Here is a 23,886-nt window from a genome sequence, read left to right as displayed (position 1 = left end):
ATGAAAGTTTAAAAAACAATGTTTAAAAGTTGAATAGCCCCACGTGTACAAGGCACATACATAAAAGTCATTCTTAAGGCAACTTATTGCCAGACAAAGTTTAGACCATATACAATTGCATCTATTATTTGGGATACAACTAATAAGAGAAAAAAGTCTGAAACATTTTTTTAATGGGACGAGTATTCATTTTAATTATGCTCCAAGATGTCACAGAGCTGGAAATGAACAAATTTCAGTCAGTATAAAAGAGATTTATTGTCAACATTCAGTCATTAATACAACCCAGGTAAATGAAACATCACTTCATACAAGGTTCAGATACTCTAAAATCTATCTTAACTTCACACATAAATGATAAATACTTAAAAATCACAATGCAAGAGAAAATAATACAAAAAATACAATTGTTATAGATCCTTGTATGAAAGTTCCTTATTTCTGAATTTCTGCCTTAGGGAATAATACCATGCTACATATCAGAACCAAAAATAAACTATGTTCCTTGAGGTTAGAATGCTCAACAATATACTGGATGCACTCTAAAATATCATGTCTGACAAGAATCAAAAGGGAGACAAGGCTTTCAACGTTGAGAGAGAGAAAGAGAGGAGTAATCAATTGTTATATGCTGGTTTCTGCTGGAATGGCCTCTTTGAACGATTTATAGCACTACAGAAGGGAAAAGGAGACCAGTCTCAGCTTTATATAAAGGATTTCCAAATCAGCACAAATTCAGGCAATTCTAAAAGGCACTGTTTCCAATGATGTCTACTCTTCAGCCCTTTACATGGACTCCTTGTCCTATGTCCATGTTTGTTTCTAATTTCTTCATATGGGTTTACCACACTTTCTGTTTTCTATCATCCAACATCCAAACCAAAATAGAATCTACCAGCCAGGTCAGTTCCCAAGACACAAATTTTGGTTTAGATATTGATCATGAGATTTAGGCATATCCATCCCACTTCTGTACACACTCCCACCTCCTCTTACATATTGACTCCATCCTCAATTATGAGGCAATATGAAGTTTTAAGATTGTTTTTTCCCTCATCAATGATTTGCCTGTTGGTAAGCTGCTGTGGTTGGCAGCAATATCAGGATTTTTTGGAACGCTTGTCAGAATAGACAAAACGGATGTGCTCAGTGAATTACTGTAACCTATTATGGTGGGCTTCTGTACACAGACAGGAAGAATCTACCTTACAGACTTCCCTCACTCATTCAGAAGGGAGAAAAATGTGTCTTAAAAAGGAAAGAAAAAAGATTAGATAAGGAAATACAGTACAATATTAATACTGTAGTAATAGCAGGAAAAGGAATGCTTATAGCCAACCTACCTTCTTGGGAAGTTTCTGGCATAAAAATCAAACTTTCTCTCCCATTATTCTCTGTGCAAGATTAATAGTTGCTTTACATCAAGAGGGTCAGAAAGCCACTTAAATACTTGTCTTCAAAGGTAGGGAATTTCTTTTTGAAGTGAGCATTAGAGAAAGGAGGAAAAGGTAGGGAAAGCTCACTCAAAGAGGTCCTCAAACATGCGTTGTCCCATTGCTATGTATGCTTCCTTCTCCTCTGGTGTCATCTGGGCCACCAGCTCTGGCCGCTGGCTCACTTCGCTGTAGGAGAATGGACGGCCAGCTACCATAACAGTGGGGTCATCTGCTACTTCCTCAAACTCATCGTCTTCCTCATCCTCTTCCCGATGAGGTGCAGCCACAGCTGCTGGACGGGGTGGGGAGTCATCGTCCGACTCACTGGTCTCACTCTCTGAGTCACTGCCATTGGCAGTGGTCACAGGAGCAGCAGCCCCCACTGAGCCCGCCGTGGCAGAGGAGGTCTTCTTCTCATGGATGAGCAGGGCTCGCATGACCTCCTCATTATCATCCGGCCCTGCACGGCCTTCCTCACGCTCTTGAAATGCGTCTATATCTATGCCACCTGGGAGGAAAAACCCAGAAAGTTAATATAAGACATTCCTTTATACCTAATAAAAGAAATAATATGTTAATATATTATATTTAAATATAAGATAATATTAGAAAACAACACAGACTTCACTGGTTCCATTTTTTGAGCTGCTGCCTATAGTATATTCAAGCTGTTTCTCACAAACTGGAACTTTAGCATAATGTTTAAGTACATGGGTTTTTTTTTTGTTTTTTTTATAATTTTATTTATTTAAATAATAGAATAGTGCCTATCATTTGTTAGGCAATGAATACATATTTAATAAATGAGTGAATAAATGCAGCTTTATTTTCCTAAAGCAAACTAAGCATACTTTGAACTCTTTATAAAAAGGAATCTAGTATCAGGAATGAAGTGTCTCTCACCACACACCTCCTATCATTTTCTGTACACATCTTGCCTGATATATTACAGATGAAAAATTTAAGAAAAACATTTGTATTCTGTATTCTGAAAATAATATTAAACATATCGCCATTTAAAATATATAAAAGGATTAAAAATGTTGTTTGGAACCTGGCTTCTTGATTCAAATCCTGACTCTAACGCTTATTAGCTGCATGATTTGGGCCAAGTTACTTCATCTCTCTCTGCTTCAATTTTCTCAAGTACAAAAAGCGAAATAAATCATAGCATCTACCTTGCGGGATTACTGTGGGGATTAAGTGAATATTTGTGGTGTGCTTAAGATAAGCCTGGCACTTAGAATATTATCATCATTATCATCAAGAGAAGGCTCAGAAATGGTCAATTCTGGCTATGGATGAAATGAAAGCATCTTCTCATTAACACATTAGAATGGATTAGCTCCTGAGATGAGATATTGGGCAGATAAGAGAAAGGGAAACAGGAATTCACAAGGTGAAAGTTTAGGTCAGAGAAAACAGGCTTTTGATAACATGGATGTAAAACTGAGAATTAAAATCAAACTTAACTACTTTAAAACGCTGCCAAAGGCTGAACCTCCTCCCTAGAGCCCTTACTGCCAATGCAGTTCTTCAACAGGAAAAGACAAGGAATGCATACAAGTCTCTACAGCAATCACTGCTTCTAAAAGAACGTTCCAAATAGCTTAATATTACCAACATAATATTTTGATTAATGTTTAAAGAAATATAAAATTTGGGGAAAAGCAATTTAGTTTTGAAAACTAAATCAAGTCATATCTAACAGATAAAGGTCTTGAGAGATTTGGAGAAAAAGGAATTTTTCTGTTATAGATGAAGATAAGAAACAAAAAATAAAGGTAAATGAACAAATCTCTGGATGGTAAAGTAGAAACATTGGTTGTAGGAATAGTCTTATTTAATAGTTATAAATTACATAGAAAACGTATATTGTGAAATTGTCATGTTCACAGATGATGCTAAGCAATTCTGGGTGCTTAAAGGCCAAGAAGATAGCAAAAAAATATAGGAAGAGCAGAAGGTTGTATACGTGGGCAGAAGAGTGGCAGATCTACAGACCTTCCTCAACTTACGACGAGGTTATGTCCCAATAAATCCATCGTAAGTTGAAAATATCATAAGTCAAAAACGCATTTAATACACCTAACCTACTGAACATCATAGCTTAGCCCAGCCTACCTTAAACGTGCTCAGAAGACTTACATTGGCCTACAGTTGGGCAAAATCATCTAACACAAAGCCTATAAAGTGTTGAACATCTCATGTAATTTATTGAATTCTGTACTGAAAGTGAAAAACAGAACGGTTGTCTGGGTACAGCATGGTTCTAAGTGTATCCGTTGTTTACCCTCGTGATCGCATGGCTGACTGGGAGCTGCAGCTCGCTGCCACCGCCCACCATCACAACAGTATCGTACCACATATCGCTAGCCCAAGAAAAAATCAAAATTCAAAATTCGAAGTATGGTTTCTACTGAATGCATATTGCTTTCACACCACTGTAAAGTTGAAAAATCCTAAGTCAAACCATCATAGGTCGGGGACCATCTACTTCTATACTGGCAAAAGAAAATCTGCCTATAGAAAAATAATCTAAAATATACTGAAAGACATGGTCCAAGCTATCAGATACAGGGCAGGAGAGGGTCTGAAAAAATCCGGGCACATGGTCTTCATATGCTTCCAGAACCAAACCAACCAAGTATTAGGCAAAAACCAGAAGGACATTGGAAACAGAACTCAAATCATTAATGATAAATCCACACATGAACAACATGTATTGTTCTGGTCACTAGGTATCAAGTAAAGTATAATATGATTGAAGATGGTCCAGAAAAAGACAATTAAAATAAAACTAAAACTGTGGGTGGAAGTGGCTTGAGGGAAGAGGACTATTTGTAATGAAAGCAGAATCAAAAAAAATTAGAACTTTCAGTATAGTAATGAGGACATGACTGAAGTCCATAAAATTCTGAAAGATATTAAAAAGACTTAAAGTCTGATGAAAATTAAGTGTAGGACAAATAAGACTCACTTCACACATTCACTGGATGGAGCCTATTCTACTATCATAAACTTCACAAAGACAAATTTAGACATGACAGCAATACTATCCTATTTTATATAGAAAGAAATATTCACAAAACTAAATTGGGTAGACTAGATGACTTATTTAAGGCCTTATGAATCAAATTCTATCATTCTAGGAATTGTAAACATCAAACGTTAAGCTTATGAGTCTAACTGTATTTAATATTGCCTAACAATAGTTGTATTTAATTTTGCTTCTAACTTCAAGGAAAAGAAGGTTTGGTTGCTTCAAGAACAGGCAAGAAGCCAAGTTGGGGAAAACACACCTATTAAATAGTGGACAACTACTATATAATCTAAAACAATTTGAATCGAAATAACTAAACATCACAGCCAAGCTAATCAGTGGGAAGGAGGGAGAGTGAAGTATGGTTGCCAAGGAAAACTTTTTCTGATTGGAATTAAAACACCAAGAGAATCACACTACTAGTATTTCCTGTACCATCACTACCCAACTCCGCACTACTTTTACAATTCTTAGCACACACAGTAAATACTAATTATGAAGGAAAAAGAGGTTAGGAGAAAGGCCAAAATCAAGTGGTTTTCAGTTACTGATGATTCTTTAGATGATTCTTTAGCATTAAAGAAGCATACTCAGGTGATATGCTAGTCATAATACACAACCTGGGAATAGGGGCACGTAGATTCTAATGCTGAAGAAATCTAACCAGAGGTACAGACTTCCTTTCGTCTCTGCTTCCTAGTTTCTGAGTAATTTTTGTTTGGTCTTACCTCCTATTTTCTACACACTCCTAAACCACCATCACCTAAAGTCTTTGAATCCAGTAACTTAAGACTCAAATTTAAAAAGTAAAATCTTGCAGTTCTCAAACTTCTGGTTATTATGCAATTCTTAACACTTTAGGGCTCACAGAGATTTCTAAAATCTTCTAGTATAAAGTTCCACCAATCTTCTTGGATGGTGAGAATCTTTGATTCTTTACTCAGGTAGCATCTTTTTATGTAATTCAAATAGCACAAACTCCTTGGTGTTTATGAGGAGACAACATAAAAAAGTTTGGACTAGTGTATAGTTATGGGTCCCAATTCAGAGAAATAAAAATGCACGTAAGTTAGGGCAACAGAAGAATAAAGAAGTGAATTTGGCCACTTTGAACACAATAGCACTTTTCCAAGAAATTAAGATAAAGAGATAGTAATTTCTCAAATTTAAAAATGGAGATTTAAAAAGCTGTCTATTTATTATTTCAACTAAGTTTGAAGGATAATACAAGTATATTGGTTGGCTTTAATGCTTATTGCTCAATTTCTTACTTCCTAATATAATGCAAATGTTTGGTAAAACAGATATAGTGGATTACTAATAAAACTAAGAATTGCCCAGGCAATTTCCCGCTAAGTCAGGTTCATTTTCTACTGAACCCAAGACATATTCATTTTACTGACTTCTACTCTTACCTTCCTTCATCTCTTCAGAACTATATGCTCCTTGGACAGTGCTCTCTCTCAACCAAATGGGTCTCTCTTTGGCAGACTTGCCCTCCAGTGAAGCACGATGAAGATCTTCTTGGTCATCCATGTTAATGACAACATTCTGAGTGTATAGGTCCTCATAGGAGGGACCTTTGGTGGCCCATGCTTCCCGGTGGTGCCCACCTGCCAGGCCAGCAGATCCAGCGGTAGTTGCTGCACGGTCCTTGCTATATAAAAAGATCAGAGGAGGACAAGAAGAAGAAAAATTGAAGTCTTGGTGTTGGAAAAGAAGGGCAGCTGGGGAGGTGGTCACTGAAGTATTACAAATAAATGCTCTCTAGCAATCATGCTTTAACAATTCTGAGAAACCTCTCTCACACCTCAGGGTGAAAACTGAATGGGTTAGAAGAATATATCATATTTATATTTAAGTTCCTGGATCCTCTGGTGCATATAAATGACTAAGTTTTTTTTTTTTTTTTTTTTTTTGACTAAGGTTTTATAGTTTAAGATGTTTCAATAAATCTACTTAGGAAGAGGGGAGAATGATATGGTGACATAATCCACTTAAAGACACTGGTCTGGCAAAAATCTCTCCCAGTCACATCTTTCACGAGTATTTTGTTTAAAAAACAAAACAAAAAAATCAAAACAAACAAAACACATGTTATGGTTTTAAAAGCATTCTCTCAGCTCCACCCAGAATAATTCTAAGTGGTTTTGTGCACTTTTCTCTTTGGCATGCTGAGAAGCTAGAAAAGTATTCTACAAAGCCAGACCTCAACTTAGAATTAATGTTCTTCTCCGGCTACTCACCAAATAAGGCATATCCCTATGCACAGATCAGCCTCTCTTCTACTGAGTTGTATTCTTCCATCTCTGCACCTACACTGATGCTCCATGTCCACCCCCCACCATTATGTCTACCCAGTAACCATGATCTAATTCTCAGTCTATTTTGTTTTGCTTTTTACCTCTGCTACCCACGATCTTCTCAGCTTGTTCCAGGCCTGCTCATTCCTTATCTTTCTCTAGTCACTTATGTTTCCTCATCTCTATGAGTTAAGCCAAATTTTCAGTCTTTCTGCTGCTCTGTTTTGTCTGCTTGTTTCACTTTCAGTCTGTTCCACATTCTTTTGAATATACCTGATTCTGTGTGTTTAAGTTCATGCCTTGTCTTTCTCTGCTTGCTACTGATGCTTTCTGCATCAACTTCTGTGCATGATTCTCCCTTCTTCTCTCTTTACACAGCTATGTTTTATCCCCTAAACTATCTTCATGTTTCATGAACTACCTGCTCTGTCTCCATACCTTTTGCTGTGTTCCTTTCAGTGTCCACTGACTGACTCTCTTTGCCCCATGTTTCTCCTTTACTTCTCTTTCATTTTTCTCTAAATCTTTTCCCTGGATCCTGGACTGTCTCCTGGTGGAGGCCTGTCTCATTTGAAGCCTAAGCAATACTTGTCTTCACTTGTCTTTATGTCCTGTGCCACTTCTCTCTCTCAGAAGCCACTCACTATTTTTCCTTCTTTTTGGCCCTACTTCATTCCTGCTTACTCCATTGCTCTTCTGGGCCCACTTATATCTACTTGAGCCTTCTGCCTCATGCTCAGTTGAGATTTCTCTGATGTATATCTCTGCCCATGTATCTGATGGCCCCTTGCATTGCTCCCTGAGAGCACTGTGTTTCTGACCATCCTCTGGAGGTAATGCTGGGCTTATCCCATCCCTCCTGCTCTGCCTCTGGATCTCTACAGGCCCACTGCCACTTCTGCTATCAAGTAATGTGCACTCTCCAGTTGTCCAATCCACGCCGGTCCAGTCATTTAATCCATGCCTTCTAGCTACTGCCTCTAGCTATACCCAGCGCTGCTTTGGAAACCATCCTTTCCCATGGCCTTCATACCAGTTATTTGCTCTCCCACTCTGAGTCTAGGTCTACTAGGCACCTCTCTGTGCCCAATCCACCTATTTGTCTTGCTATATTTTAAAGTCTTATGCTGCACTTGCAAATAATTGGTTTCTTTCTACCTTTTATTTCTTTCTGCGTTCATCTAATGTTATCTTTTACACTATTCACTAGGTTTGTCTCAGTCTAATCTTTATCTGTCCCTAGTCATGCTCTTTCTATCTTCTACCTGTTCCATGTTGTCTTCCAAAAGGTTGCGTCACTGCCTTCACTATAATCTGTTCACTCTGGTGGAAGCTGCCTTTTGAATTTTGGTCTCCTTCAAGCATTCACTTTTCTTTCTCTTCTCTTCTCTCTGGGTGTGATCTGTATTTATGAGTTTCTATGTTTGCCCTACATTCTGAGTCTCTTCTCTCTTACTCAGTTGTCTCTGTGACTCCTTTTAATGTCTCTACTATCCTCAAGCCAAGATCCTTATTTTGTTGTGTCGAGCTTGCTCTATATGCCTGTTTGCCCCCAAAGTGTCTCCCTGAGCTAACCATATGTCTTTTCAGTCTCTCTCCACCCAAGGTTTCTCTAGCTCTGACCTGGCCCACTACATCCCTGTCCTTATCTGTCTCCCCTTCATCCAGACTCTTAAATGAGTCACTCACTCTTTCTGAAGCTACTCTGTTTCTCTCTGTGTATAATCTTGAACACACAGTTTTTATCTATGCTCTATCTTTAGAATTAACTCTGAAGACTATCTTCTGATGGTTAGCAAGTATTTAGTACTTTGAGTAGAGAAGAACATGAAGAGTAGAGAAAAAGAACAGGACAGTTAAAATAAATGTTAGTACAAGACTACATTTAAGTCTTTTGTTTTCAGTACTCCATTACAGAAACTCAAGATTGGTTTTATTCCAGTTTGAGGCAGGAGAGATTTGAATACAAGTCAAACAAATTTTAAAATTTGGAAGAATATTTTGTAAAAGATATTTTTACCTGATCAAAAAATGGGCAGAGGATATGAACAGACATTTTTCCAAAGAAGAAATACAGATGGCCAACAGGCACATGAAAAGATGTTCAACATCACTAATCATTGGTGAAATGGAAATCAAAACTACAATGAGATATTACACCCATTAGAATGACTATAATTTCCAAGACAAAAAATAACAAATGTTGGAAAGGATGTGGAGAAAAAGGAACCCTCATACACAGCTGGTGGGAATGCAAACTGGTGCAGCCACTATGGAAAACAGTATGGAGATTTCTCAAAAAATTAAAAATAGAAATACCATACGACCCAGCTATCCCACTACTGGGTATTTATCCAGAGAATTTGAAATCAACAATTCAAAGAGACTTACGCACCCCTATGTTCATTGCAGCATTATTCACAATAGCCAAGACGTGGAAGCAACCCAAGTGCCCACTGACTGATGAATGGATAAAGAAGATGATGTATATATATACAATGGAATACTACTCAGCCATGAAAAAGACAGAATCGTCCCATTTGCAACAAGATGGATGGACCTCGAGGGTATTAAGTTAAGCGAAATAAGCCAGACAGAGAAGATAAACACCACATGATTTCATATGTGGAAGATAAACAAACACATGGACAAAGAGAACAGATTAGTGGTTAACAGATGGGAAGAGGGTTGGGGGTGGGCATAAGGGGTAAAGGGGCACATATATGGTGACTGACAAATAATAATGTACAACTGAAATTTTGCAATGTTATAAACTATTATGGCCTCGAAAAAAAAAAAGGTAAGTTTAACTATGGAGAGTTCAGATTTTATTTCTACCTTCCCCACAGACACAGACAAATCTAAATCACCAGCAAATGTATACTAAAGAAAATGTAGATGAGAGACACCTAGGTTCACTCCTTCTGCATATTTAAATTTCTTCTATAAATAGAATGTCTCTTAATGATGACACTAGTGACAATTCAGTTTTAAATCTTTTTAGATTATTTTAAAAATTCTAGAACTTCTAAAAGATACAACTCCTACTCAGGGTAAGGCAAGAATATTATTTCAAAACTAAAATTTTAAAGATCTTTAAGGTGAGTGTTAAATAAGAGATGATGGAAAAGGCAAGGAATTCCATTTAAGAAAGATAGGAAGACTTTAAATATCACCAACCAGTTGGCTTGCTGAAAGTCCAACAATTCTCTGCAATTCAAACGTTAGGGAACACTGATAAAAATAGAGAGCCATAGTCAGAAGTATTAACCCATAGGTAACACATACTATACTTCACTTTCAAGGAAGTTGCACTGAAAACTAAGGCAGGCGAGATATGTGTGGTTAAAAGCTTCAAAAACAAAAAAGCGAATGCTGTATCCCTTCAAGAACTTCACCCCTCAGAACTTGGCTAGGAAAATTCAAATATCCCCAAGAGGCACAACCAACTGAGGATGAGATAACAACTGGCAGAGTTGTAGCAGGCCCAAGCAGAGTGAGTAGCTGAAGTCAAATCTGACTATTTAAAGATTTTTGCCTAAGGCCCACACTGTTCTGCATTCAGTACAAACAAATTTCACCACAGGCACAAGTTAATAAGCCAAGTGTGGAAGAACTTAGAATCCACGTAACATTATAGTGTTTAGTCTCCTGGTAAATTACTTACCCACTCCTGCTCTCCAAAGTACAGGTAGTTAGACAAGGGCGAGCTCCCAGGTGTTCTTGGTTAAGACACAAGGCCTACACTCACCTTTGTTTCAGGGCTGGTATTTCTGTGGGTTCTGGCTCAAGTATTTCATAGGCCAAGTTCACATCCTCTGTCTCCCGAAGCAATGCATAAATGGGCTCAATTTGTTCATTAAACCTTGCCAAGAGTGTGCGTGCATCTTTTTTGGGCATTGCTGATTCATCTTCTTCTACCTCTGTATGGCAAAAAGTACAGCGGAAAGTTCCTACAGAGAAAACAAAAGTCTCAGGTCATGCAAGAGAAATCCTCAAGTCTAGCCTTTAGCAAATAGTTTATATCTCCACTCCTCCTCCTCCAAGTTATTACTAAAATTTTCAAATCTACAGAAAAGTTGAAAGAATTTTACAGTGAATATCTACGTGCCCACGATCGAGATTCTACAATTAATATTTTGCTATATTTATCACATATCTATCCATCTATCACTGATGGATTTCAAAGTAATTTCACCCCTAAGTGCGGCATAGCAAACAGTTTTAATCATATTTCTAAGATATTTATACTTATTTTAACTTAAAACCAAATTCTTAAGACCTATGCACTGCTCATCAAGCCATGCTGAGGTGGTGTCCCACATAGAAGAGCTAGAGAGACATACAACTAGGACACACAACTACACACTGGGGCTTTGGGGAAGAAAAAAAAAAAGTATTTTACTCCTCCTGACTCAGAAAGCTTCCAGGAAAAAAAAAATAAAAGACAATTAACAGTTCCATGTTAAAACCAAGTATCTAGAACCAGAACTCCTAGGATTTTAGTGAGATAAAGAGGAAACTATAAAACTTCAAGACATGTCACTAACATATCAGATTAATTTTACCACACTCTAAAAATCCAACCACCGTATACACCTTAGGAAGCATATTTGGACATTGGTTCCCCTCCCACTGAATATTTTATGGATTTTGTATATATAGGGAAAGGGAGTGAACTGGGGATCTTGGGAAAATAAGATTGCCAGAAAATTGTAAATATTATTCTGCATTATGTCACAATGTGTTTCTGATGATGGCATAATTGAACAGAGCATGTTCTCTACAAGAACACTACTATAACCAAGAGTTTCAATTGCTAACCAAGGCTTTCAAATTAACCAACAGTCACCTCTACAAGCAGTGATAAAACAATCCCAAGCCTATATATACTTTTAAAATGTCAACTATTCTCCAAATTAAAGGGTGCTTTCAAATTAGAGTTGAGAGAAACCATACATGGTATAGAATAAACTGAACTTATTTTACACATGCTACAAAAAGTCCTCAAATGATTACAGGACTTGCCCAAGATAATAGTTACCAACATAGCCCAAGACTAGAAGCCAGGGCTCTAGAATCCTAATACACTGTCACTTTACTATGGTATAGTATGGCTTAAAAAAAAAAAAAAAATTCTGAAAATGATGTCCACTGAACACAGTGATTATGCAAAAGGCCTCTATGTAATAAGTGCTCTAAAAAACCTGACAATACTATCAGAAGTTGGCCAAGCATTAATAACTATAAGCTGTTATAACAACAAAATACTTAATTAAGAATCACTTTGATTTCTTAGATTTCAAAAGGGCTTATGGGGGGCAGTAAGGTAGGGTTGGGATGTAATGTAAAAGGACTGGAAGGATAACCACAAAACTTAACAGTTGTTAACACACTGAAAGGTGGGACAAGTAGGGACTGGGTTGAGTGGGAGAACATAGAGAGGAAAAACTAAGTTTGCCATTTTATTCTACCTATTTTTCTACTATTTGAGTCCTTAACATATATTCATTATATTACTTATGTATTTTTAGAAGAAAGAAAACAAATGTTATTTTGAATTCTCCAAAAGCACTCAACCCCCTCTTAACTAATATACAGAAGTTATACAGTCATTCTTGGGCTATTCTTTGAAAGTATTATCAAGTCCTTTGTTATAACTTTTATACCTCAAAATGTTCAGGGGCACATATATTAAAACGCTAGTCTCAAAAAGTCACCTTTATTCTAATTTCCAAACTTTATTTCATAAAGCAAATTTCTTCAGTTTAATTGGGTAAGGGTAAATGTATGGAAAAGGAATTGCTATTATAAAATAGTAACAGACGTGACAGGAATATAGTTATATGTTTCCTAGAATTATTTTATCTATAATAAAAAGGAATTTGAAAAATCATCCTTTAACAATTCACTACAGAACACATAACACTGTAAAATACTCATTTGTTTGCATGCAAAAGGAAAAAATCAAGGTTTAATGTATTTTTAAATTTAGATCTCAAATTTATTAATGATGTACACAATAAAACCCCATACCTCAAAACTCAATTTATCAATCAAATTGGTTTCTGTCCTTCCTTAAACGCACACATCTAGATTTGGTCTAATCATGTATCATTCCTAGATTCTGGAACTCATTATAAAGGGGAAAAAATGTACTATGCCTGGGAGGGAAAATAACAAATTGAAGTATGGTACTTGGGTAAATACTAAAGCTTGCAATAAATTCTCTAAATTAGGCCTAAATCAAATTCATTTCAACACGCAGTGAGCAGGCAAAAAGTCTGTGGTTTAGATATGACTATTTGAAAGACAATTATCAAAAGAATATTATATGCCAGTATCAAAACTAAAAAGCAATTCTTCACAAATAAATTAGCTCCAATGTAATCAGCATCAAAATGCAAAAAAGATAAAACACAAAAGAATTTTTTTTTTTAAAACAAGCTCTCAAATCCTCAAAATCAATAGCAACAAAATTATTTTAAAAAATCGGAGGGGCCGGCCCCGTGGTGTAGCAGTTAAGTGCACGCACTCCACTGCTGGTGGCCCGGGGTTCGGATCCGGGGTGTGCACCGATGCACCACTTGTCAGGCCATGCTGTGGCGGTGTCCCACATAAAGTGGAGGAAGATGGGCACGGATGTTAGCTCAGGGCCAGTCTTCCTCAGCAAAAAGAGGAGGATTGGCATGGATGTTAGCTCAGGGCTGATCTTCCTCACAAAAAAATAAATAAATAAATAAATCAGAGCTAAGGGTTTGGTGAGGTGGGGAGAAGGGGTAAAAGAAGGAAGATACTTGTTCCTTACATCTTTCTATAACTTATTTTTAATTTTTTTAACTTATTCTAATAATACCCACACCCACCCCCCAAAAAAATCCACACCTCTGAGCTTTCCAGTATAATTTTGTAATGAACCCATCCTGGGCAAGATTCCAATTCAGCAATTGAGCAAAATAATCCTAGAAAGATTTTTTTGTGTTTGTGTTTTTAGCATTTCAGGAATTGAAAACACTGCTTATAAGATATCTCCTGTCCTAAGTAGAACAAGATGAAGACAGGAAAAAGTAGCCCACTCTATGAAGGTAAACACTATTAACAAGTCTTGAAGAGTCCCACAAATGTAAGACCCTAACAATTTAAAAATGTTAGGTAAGAGAATTAAAGAGGAATTTTAATGAAATGGGGATCAGGAAACTGATCTGTCTATAAACCAAAAAGCTTTACCTGCAGTCACAAAGCAAGAAGGGATTCTATGATTTAACCCCAGATTTATATATGACTACCCCAAGTAGATATGGGGTTTACTTGAATATTCCAAGTGACTCAGAACCAACCACTGGAAGAGCTACAACAATTCCCACTGTTGGCTATTTTTAGCAGTTGAGACATTTTATTTTAGACTTAGTTATTAAAGACTTCTTTTATACTAATCCTAAAATCTGTCTGTCTCTAAGGCTTTTCCATGGAGCCACACAAAACAAGCTGAGACTCCATGAAAGCTATCATATTCTTCCCTAATATTCAATCTAAAACATCCTAGAGATGTATATAGCCCTCGATTTATTTATTACTTTGTACGATCCTCCAAACCCTAGAGTACAACATAGGCATGTGTATGTGCGTCCACACACACACATCATTTGACGAGCTGAACTAGATAAAATAATCTCTAAATTTCTATTTCTAAGATTTTATTAAATACACACTTACAAGATTCCTTTTTTAAAAATTTAACTTATTTCAAAGTTTATTTAAAATGAGATCCCCAGGTCTCTAGGTGAATTCAGTAACAGCAGCTCCCAAACTATTTCTAATTCAAACATCTAACAATTTTATCCCACAATAAAACGACAGTGCCATATATGCCTTTACAGAGGCTTTAAAACTATATTCTTTTGTTCATTATTCCCACTGCTGAGAATTCTTCTTAAAGAAAAACTTAAACAGGAATAAAATGCTATATACACAAAAGTATTCAAAGCATCAAATGTATACTAGCAAAAAAATAGATAAAATCGAAGTGCCCAAAAGGGGTGGAAAGGAAAATGGGGGGGGGATCATATCTATTAAAATACATTTTGAACACTAGATAGAAACTGGAGTTTGATACATTATGGAACCAAGAGTTCACAAACTATTCTTGGCTATGATTGTAATTATAGGTATTATGCAAAAGGCTGGTGGTTTTGTGGGCAATTTTTTCTCTTCAAAAATTTCTCTGGCTTTATGGCTGCATAATTTTAAATTAAAAATGGAAAATATAAAGCTATTTCCATATAATCTAACCTTAACATCTAAAAAGAGAATATGATCTCCTCCTCCCTTTTGGGGAAGCATGTTGCTGAATTTAACTTAGAAGTGCCATTAACTCAATCATCCATGGTTGAGATTGCTCAAGTAGAAATTCTAAGTCTGTTTACGTGGTCAGAAAGCTTGCTAAATCTAAAACATACATTTATGAACCACAAGATGCTATTTTGATAATTTGAGGGATTTCATGTCATGTTGTCTTTGTTTTAACTACACAAAACACCCATATTTCAGGAAGTAAAACAGCTGGTTTTGCCTGATTAAGTTTCTGAAACCAGGGACTAGTGGGCAAAGGCTAGGCTATTCCATTTTAGTGAAATAGAGTATCTATGCATACCAAACATCAAACATCAAACATTTGGAGAGAGTTCAACCCAAGAACACCAAAGGCAAAATATAAATGGAAAGTATGGAGAGAACCTACAATCTTTAGGAATAAGAGAAGGGGTAGGGAAAATCTGTAAACTGAAGTGGGAAGATCACTGGCTTATGTGCAAATCAACACTGGTAAAACAATTCTTGCTGGACTCAGAGTTTCCTGAGCACAGAAATTCCCAATGCTCATCTAGGAGTCACTATCCTTTGTCCAGTGGCAGAGAGCTCTCCATACACTCGAGTTATGAACTTTTTGTCAGGGAAACAGTAAACTCTAGAAGGCTTCATATCTAATTCCAGAATACTCCCTAATTGGTAATATAAACCACAGTTCAACCTAATAAGTGTTGATATGGGAATGGAGATAGAAGCCCATCAGTTACCCCCATCATTTGGTCAGAAATATTGTCAATCTCCAATAGAAACCATGAAATAGAACAGCTTTGTACAGGACTAGGCTTAGAATGAAAACTGTAATCTATCAATTTAAACAGAGCATAAATATCACAGCAAAAGAAGTTCCCTCCTCCTTTTTGATACACATACCAAATGTTTATTTCCCATCTTCTTCAAAATGAGGGAGAAGGAGGTGAATATTGAGCAAAACAGGAAGAGAGCAGAGAGAAACAGACTAAGATTTCTAAAGGGAATGTATAGACCAAGGCAGGGTGTCAAGGTATTAACAGTGCAACAAAACACCAGAGCTGACAAACAGACTGGGGCCTAGTTTATCACCCAGTCAGCACATGCTCTCCTTAAAGGAAAGTCCAAATGAAAAACCAAATTACAATCAAAAGTCAAGAACATTCTCAGAACGACGGTCACCAATGATTAAGAATTTTCCATGATACCTCAGGCTTCACTGTAGGGGCATAACTGCCAATTAAGTTGATTATGAATGTTGGCTGATCAGGGCACCCTCCCCTGAGTGATACCAAGGTAAAGCGACTTACTCTTGCTCTCCTGAACCCCTTCTTTCCATTTCATGCTGACCATACCCTCATATTCATAATACAGTCTTTGTTCAGACTGGCCACAAAATGACTGTTTCAGTTTTAGCTTTTTTTTAGCAAATGTTTTCATGCCCCCTACCCTATCTCAACTCCCTGATTCAAATAACCTTGACTATATTTGGGTGTTAGGCCATCTCTTCCACAGGCCACCTGTTGATTACAACTAGTTTCATTCAGACACTAACCCTAGGTGAAATTCAAAGAGCATCACAGATCTCCTAAATACTGATATACAAGTAGTGGAACAACTTTCTTTTAGAAAGTTTCATGAAATTAAATAAGAATCAAATGATGAATAAATGTAGTAGAAGCACATTACTTTAGATTACCCTCTCTGAGGGACTGGATAACACCTTCCACTGCAGTCAAGAGTGATGAAGATGACCACTGTAACACCAACATCTGCAGAGAATCACAAAACCAAAACCCAGAGCTCCTTTAAGAAATCTGTTAGAGTGAATGGCAAAAATCATGAGACTTTTCTAGTCTATTTTGAAAGAGCCCCAGACGTATTCTACAACCTTCCTCTATAGCACACTCAAGCAATTCTTATACTCAGGATGCTTAAGATTTTCTTATAACCAAGATCTCTCCTAATTAAGCCCTTTCAAGGTAACTACTTAGGTTCAGACAAATTAAATATTTAACACAAATGTGAATACTTAAAATGATTTCATCCAAAATGACTGCTTCACAGTAAATAAGGAAAAAAAAAAGTCATAGGCTATCGCTAGCTCTTTTTGTCAACAATCTTAATTGATATTGGGATTATTTCCCATTAAAAAAATTTTAAATGTACAATACATAACATATACAAAAATTAGAAAATTAAATGTGTACATAAATCTGTAATTTTTTACAATAAAATATTTCATGTATGCAAGTTTAAATTACATTTTTCAGATAGTTTTTTAAAAGGTAGATCTATGAACTAAGAAGTGACCTATACTCCTAAATTCAGCCCTACAAAGTGACAATGTAACTTAACAGCACTGACTCTTTCTTTAGATTTTTACCTCTAGAAAATACAGAATTGATTCACTGAGTAATTAGCAAAACTATAGTCTCTTTTCTAATTTACAAATAGCAAGACAAAATAACTAGACAACCTAGCACTTTAAAGTTTCTCATGTTAATGCTAGACATACTGCATTTTTTAGAAAATGCATGTTTTATGAATTCTGTATTGATAAAAATCCTTAAAACTATTTAATTAAATGAAGCAGATTTGTTGCTTTTTGACAATTCTCTTCCATTAATGAATAGCTAAGAGACTAAATATTTATCGATTTGCTAACTTGGAAAAGGTGCCCCTCTGCTTTCACCTGGCTAGCTCTTACTTATCTTTTAGGTCTCAGCTGTTACTTAACTTCCTCCAGAGGCCTTCTCCCAATTCAGATTAGGTGCCCTAGTCACATACTCCTACAGCACTTTGCACTTCCACTAACAAAGCATTTAAAAACACTGTACTGTAACTGTCTGGCAGTGATGGGCACAAGTAGGTGCTCAAATATTTGTTGAATGAAGAGGTCAAAAATAAAGCTGTCAGAAAAGCCTCAAAGTCAACCCTTCAGATTAGGCTGCAGCTATAAATAAATAAGGGGTGGGGGTGGGAACAGAGGTAAGAGGGCCATGGGTGGGAGAGTACACTCCCTTGTCAAGGAGAAAGGCTCTGTAAAAGTTTTTAAAAGTAGTATGATAGTCAAACAGGACAATAAGACTAAAAATGACTATATGCTGACCGATACCAATCCATTCACTTTTATAATAATATACATGACTGGTTTAAAAATTAGATGAATCAATTTAAGAAAAAGGATACATACATATTTTATTTTTAAAAGTTACTTGAAAGATTTATAAACTGGAAAAATCTCACCTGTCATGGGATCAAAGAGCTGATTAGCTTCTAAGTCTGTAAAAGTACTACTACAGACAGGACATTTGAAGGAAGCCCGGTTGGTGGAATCTCTCTCATCAGTTTCAATCCTCCTTCTCATGTGGTCCAATTTATATTTGACCACATTTACAAGAGTACGATAATTGATAAAGTAGTAGTTATGGCGAGTGGTTTTCCCATCTGCAGCAGTCTCTACCCTCATTCTGCATTTGATGAACTTGTCTCCCTTTAAATTATTCAGAACTGATCGAAGTTGCTTCCGATCAAACTTGAGCAGCTCCAGCATGTCCTCCTCCTTCACACAGGGGTTCCGGATCAAGATATCCAAGGCCAAAGCATGCTCAATGCCATAAAACCCCCGGATCACATACTTGGCTAACCTCTTCAGTGCTGCAGGAACCTCCGTGAGGACATCTGGGTCTGCCATCTTCAGCAGCAAACTTCAGCTTTAAATATACTGAATTCAGAAAAAGAAAAAAAAAAAAAAAAGAGAGAGAGAGAGAGAAAATTAGCTAGGCTAAGGACATAGTAATCATTTTAAATCTAGAATAATCAACCCATTAGGTAGCTGGTAGCTACCACTATTTTTGGAGTGCCACAAAGGTACTCAAAACATTGTTTTAAAAGATGTAATACCTAAGCATTTAACAGAGAACAAGATTTTCCTCTAGAGTACACAAAAGATTACATCTAAAAAGTTTGACATATTTCTTTTTTTTTTTTTTTAAAGATTTTATTTATTTTTCCCCCAAAGCCCCAGTAGATAGTTGTCTGTCATAGCCGCACATCCTTCCAGTTGCTGTATGTGGGACGCGGCCTCAGCATGGTCGGAGAAGCGGTGCATTGGTGCGCGCCCGGGATCCGAACCCGGGCCGCCAGCAGTGGAGCGCACGCACTCAACCGCTAAGCCACGGGGCCGGCCCTGACATATTTCTTAAAGTTATTTTCATGATCTACAGTGTGCTTGATCCGAAAAAGTAACTTATTACTTGTAGCAATGATACAATATATCAAGCCCACTTCAGAAAGAGACACACGAAAAAGCTAAATGAAGTCTCACTGTTCTTAATGCTATAGATCTTTGGGATCTGGAATGCTGGAACCCCCCCGAGAAACCCAGCAGTTAGCATATCCTTAAAGTGTCTTTCTTGAGTAAAATTCTTCTACCAAGATAGATTCTAGGATGTTTTACATAGTCATGCTCTCACAATAAAATCATAACAAACCAATAAGAGTATAAGTAATCACCAGTTGGGGTGTTTGGCAAAATCACTGTTATAAATCTGAAAGAAATTAACACTTAGATCCAGATAGCTTTACCAACCTTGCAAAGTTAAATCTGATGACCAATTAAGTAAACACCATACAGTCCTTAAAAAAGAAAAAAAGCTCAAGATATTCTTAAATGCTGGATCCCTTGCAGGACAAAGCAGAAGCTAACTGTACACAATTCTCCTGTCATGACCCAGAAACCTGTCTTCTAGAAGCCCAAACTGGCATGGGCTAGACTTTCATATGTTGTTCAAAAGCCTGGGCTTTGGAATTCAGAGTTAGACAGCCTGTGTTTTGTTTCAGTAGCTGTGTGAACCTAAGCAAAACCCTTAAACAACTGCAAGCCACAGTTTACTCTCTGAGAAATACAGATATCAAGTACCTCAATGAGGCTGTTGTGATGAATAAATGAGAATGTAAGTAATGTGCTTAGGAAGCACCTGTTAATAAGGATAGCCTCCATATCGATTTAAAAGGCCCGAAACTAAAAATGACCAGGCTATCCACACAGACTATGTCAAATGAAATTTCCCTACACCATAGGGAAATTTTTAACAGAGACATCCCATTGAACTATTTCAATAGGGAATCATCTTCTGTTATTAACACTAGTTTCTATTGAACCTTTTATTTAAAATCAGTGGTTATCATCAACCTTATCAGATTTAATCTTTTTGTAAGAAATATTTTTATATCCACTGTACATTAAAAAGATATTCCTAAATAACCAATCTACACACATAGTTTTTTGGAGAAAAATATAATGCCCTACTTGTAATAAAGGAAAAATAAAAGGAAAGTCAGTTATAATATATATTTCAGATTGTAAATACTCAGGCATGACTATATACAAGAGATAACAAAGTAGCACCTAGATCAAAACCTGTGATCCTAGAGCCTTCTCATCATCCCAAGGCTTAAGGGTGTCAAGCAAGTGCTTGGAGTCAACACCAAAGTAGCTATTGGATACATTTTATTCTCCTTTCCAATTTGGTTATACATTGTACTTGAATCCAGTTTTGGTTTGTTTTGTTTCACATGCTCAACAGTTGGCAGAACACAACATATGGCTTCAGAAACTTCCAACAGACCAAAGAATGGCAGACAAATGTCAAAATAACCCACTTTTCCAGGGTTATTTCCTACTATTGTATTCCCCTCCCTGATCTTCCACTCCACACACTCCATTTTCCGGACCAATAATTCTCATCCCTGGCTGTAAAGCAGAATCATCTGCAGGGCATTTAAAAATATCCACCCTGGGCCCCAATCCCAGAGATTCTCTTTCAGCTGGGCTGGGAGGGCCAGATCAAGCAATTATCTTATTTTAAAAGTTCTTTAGGTATCTCTAATACACAGAAAAAGTCCCTGACCACTGCTCCAGACAAATCTGGTGCCTGGCTATTACATATACTGGCAATGCACATCCCGCATGGGGAGGACCCGGTGCCACTTATCATTCAGCCTGTTTCCTTTGCCTGAAACACCTTAGGGGGCCCTGAAGATTTGAGCAAGGGAGCGACATGAGGACTCCACAATCCAATTGTTTTGAGTTTTGAATCCCAGTTCCATCATTTCTTAGCCCAGGACCTTGGAAAATTCTCAGTCTCAGTTTCCTCATATATAAAAAGTGATAAACAGCACCTTCTTCATAGAGTTGATGGATGGATGAAATAACATAATTCGTGTAAAGTGTTCTGATTTGAAAGCAGATGTAAGGCTGATATAAGAGTTCCATTATGTATTGGCATTCAGAATAAGACCCCCTATTTAGGAAAGTGACTCTGACAACAATATGAAAACTGGACTGAAGTAAGTGAAGATGCAGGCACTGTGGAGGTATGAGGAGATACAGCAACCAAACCTAAGCTGCGGAGGAGAGCACGACTGTAAGAGGACAGGATGAATGAAACTTATTATCGAAACAAAATCAAAAGGACCCAATAATATTGGAAATGGAGTAACAGGGTAGGAAAAATTTAAATAGCTATTTAGGGGTGTTTTTTTTTTACAATTTTTTTATCATGGTAAAAAACGCATAACATTTACCAATTAACCATTTTTAAGTATACAGTTCAGTGGTATTAAATACGTTCATAAGGTTGTGCAACTGTCACCACCATCCATCTCCATAACTCTTTTCATCTTGTAAAACTGAAATGCTATACCCATTAAACAATAACATAGTTTAATATGTTATTAAACAATAACATGTAGCTATTTGCTTTGAGCCAGTGTATCCAGAAAGAGAAAAGTACTAGTATGAGAAATAGGTTAACACCTGAAGAGGAACAGGTTTGGAAGAAACGAGGTATTCAACTTTTAGTTGCTAGTCTTTGAGGAGATACCACAGAATATTCTGGTGAAGATGTCCAGCAGGTAGCTGAACAAATGAACCTGGAGCTCAGGAAAGAAGTCATGCTGTGCCACCTTGTTCAAAATCTGTGTTCTAAAATCCTCCTTCCTGACCACTGCGTTCTCTCCTCCACCACTTCTACTTCCCCACTTATGCTGAATCTCCTCCTCAATCTCTGGATTTCTTAAGTTACTTAGGTCAGAGGTCTCAAACTGGCATCCTGTGCCACACTGTTTAACCCAAAGTATGTTTTGAAAATTTTCTGAATTACAATTACATTGTTGTCAACATTTAAAAATCGTGAGATTTAACATAAAATTCAACTTTCAGCTCCTCTTGAAAACTGGAAATATCTGAGGAAAAACGTGAAGCCATGCTACCACATGGAAACAATAAGCTGAAGAGCAGTCGACAGTTTTAAACAGGGAAGGAGCTTGGCTGGCCTCTGGAGACTTTTGAGTGTGTGACTTCTCAGGGCTAGCCCGTTTCTTCTTTTTAGTCTCAGAGTCCATCAGTCATCTCCCAGCCTCACCTATCTCCCTACCCAGCCCAGACCCCAAAGGCAAGTTGGTTTTGTTTTTGAACCATATGTATTCTAATCATAAAAACATTTAAGGACTACTGTGTACCAGGCACCGAGTTGGAGAAACAATGTTGAAATGAATGCATTCTCTGCACTCTGTCTACCCTTGTCAACCTCACCTCCAGACAGACTGGCATTGTCTCAATTCTATGAGCCACACATGCTTTCCCCACTTCCAGGCCTTTGCACATGCTGTTCTTTCTGCCCCCAAATCTAAGCCCAAACTCCCTTCTCCTAGCCATCCTTCATATCTCAAATGACATTTCCTCAGAGACCTTTCCAGATTCCCGAGTAGCTTAGTATGACTCCCTTCCACACGTTCCCATAGCTCTTTCCCGTTCTTCCTTCAGGTGCGTAGACTTGTACTTTTCTCCATGTCTATCTCTGAGACCAGGGGCTTACAATAGTTCACCAATGACTTTCCAGCCTCCAGCACAGCTAGGCAAGTACTTCCATAAAACTTTCAACAGATCCCCTAAGCACGTGTTCTTCTAACATGCCCACCCTGCCAGCTTCCCCCAATTCACTTCCTCCACTGCTGCTTCCAGAGTAAAAGATAGGCTATTGGAAACCCTCTTCATTAACTTCAAATGGTTTTAAGCAGGAGGTGACTGGATCAAATTCGCGATTTTAAAAGATTATGCTGACTGCAGGGTGAAAAATAAAAGGAAAAAGGAGTGGATGCGGAGAGCCCAGGTAGATTATTTCAGTATACCACTATTCCAGTTCTAGAACCTGGATTCTATACATCTAACTGTGGTTTTCTCAGTTACCATATTTCATAGTAGTCTCCACGCCTTCCTACATAAAGCGGCTATCACCGCGAAACCTCCGGACCAGCTGCCCTCCACGAGCCCGGTTCAGTAATGTTCACTCCTCCCCACTGCGAGCCCCCGAGGCCCTAGATTCCCTCGGACTCTGCCAGCTGAGTCCGGGGGCCACGCTCGTCGCAGCCAAGGCCGTCCTACCCGAGGTCGCACACGGGGCCGCTCCGGGGTCAATGGTTCTTTGGAGGACCAACAAGAGGACCAAGTCAACAGAGGAGCTAAGAGGAGGAAGGTAGCTAAGAAGAGAGGAGCGAAGAGAAGGAGAAACCCTGAAATGCGGCTCCGGGTCAGGGAACCGAGAACAAGGAACAGGGAATAAGGTTTACCAAAGCGAATCCTCGAACACTCCCACTACAGCTTCCCTCAGCGCCTCAACTACCGGCTTAAACGAGCCACGCCACCCGTGCGACAAAGAAAACGCATTATACCTGCGACCAGCTTTGGAAACCACAGCTACTCTTAACC

The 23,886-nt window shown here is 37.6% G+C and overlaps 1 protein-coding gene across 1 annotated transcript; it reads right to left on the bottom strand.

Annotated features, from left to right (window-relative positions):
- Window positions 1–233: 233 nt before the first annotated feature.
- GTF2E1 (general transcription factor IIE subunit 1) lies at window positions 234–23,836 on the bottom strand. The gene is made up of 5 exons (XM_004436523.3): window positions 23,748–23,836; window positions 18,363–18,840; window positions 10,534–10,735; window positions 5,895–6,136; window positions 234–1,944 (listed from the first exon to the last, which is right to left on the bottom strand). Exons 2-5 carry the CDS (start codon window positions 18,808–18,810, stop codon window positions 1,520–1,522), a joined length of 1,317 nt encoding a protein of 438 aa, XP_004436580.1. The 5' UTR covers window positions 18,811–18,840; window positions 23,748–23,836; the 3' UTR covers window positions 234–1,519.
- Window positions 23,837–23,886: the final 50 nt, after the last annotated feature.

This window comes from Ceratotherium simum, chromosome 15, assembly GCF_057802395.1.
Source record: "Ceratotherium simum simum isolate JZ-2026a chromosome 15, ASM5780239v1, whole genome shotgun sequence".
NCBI lineage: Eukaryota > Metazoa > Chordata > Mammalia > Perissodactyla > Rhinocerotidae > Ceratotherium > Ceratotherium simum.
Note: the sequence above shows the minus strand (reverse complement) of the source record. Positions and strands in the feature narration are given on the sequence as shown.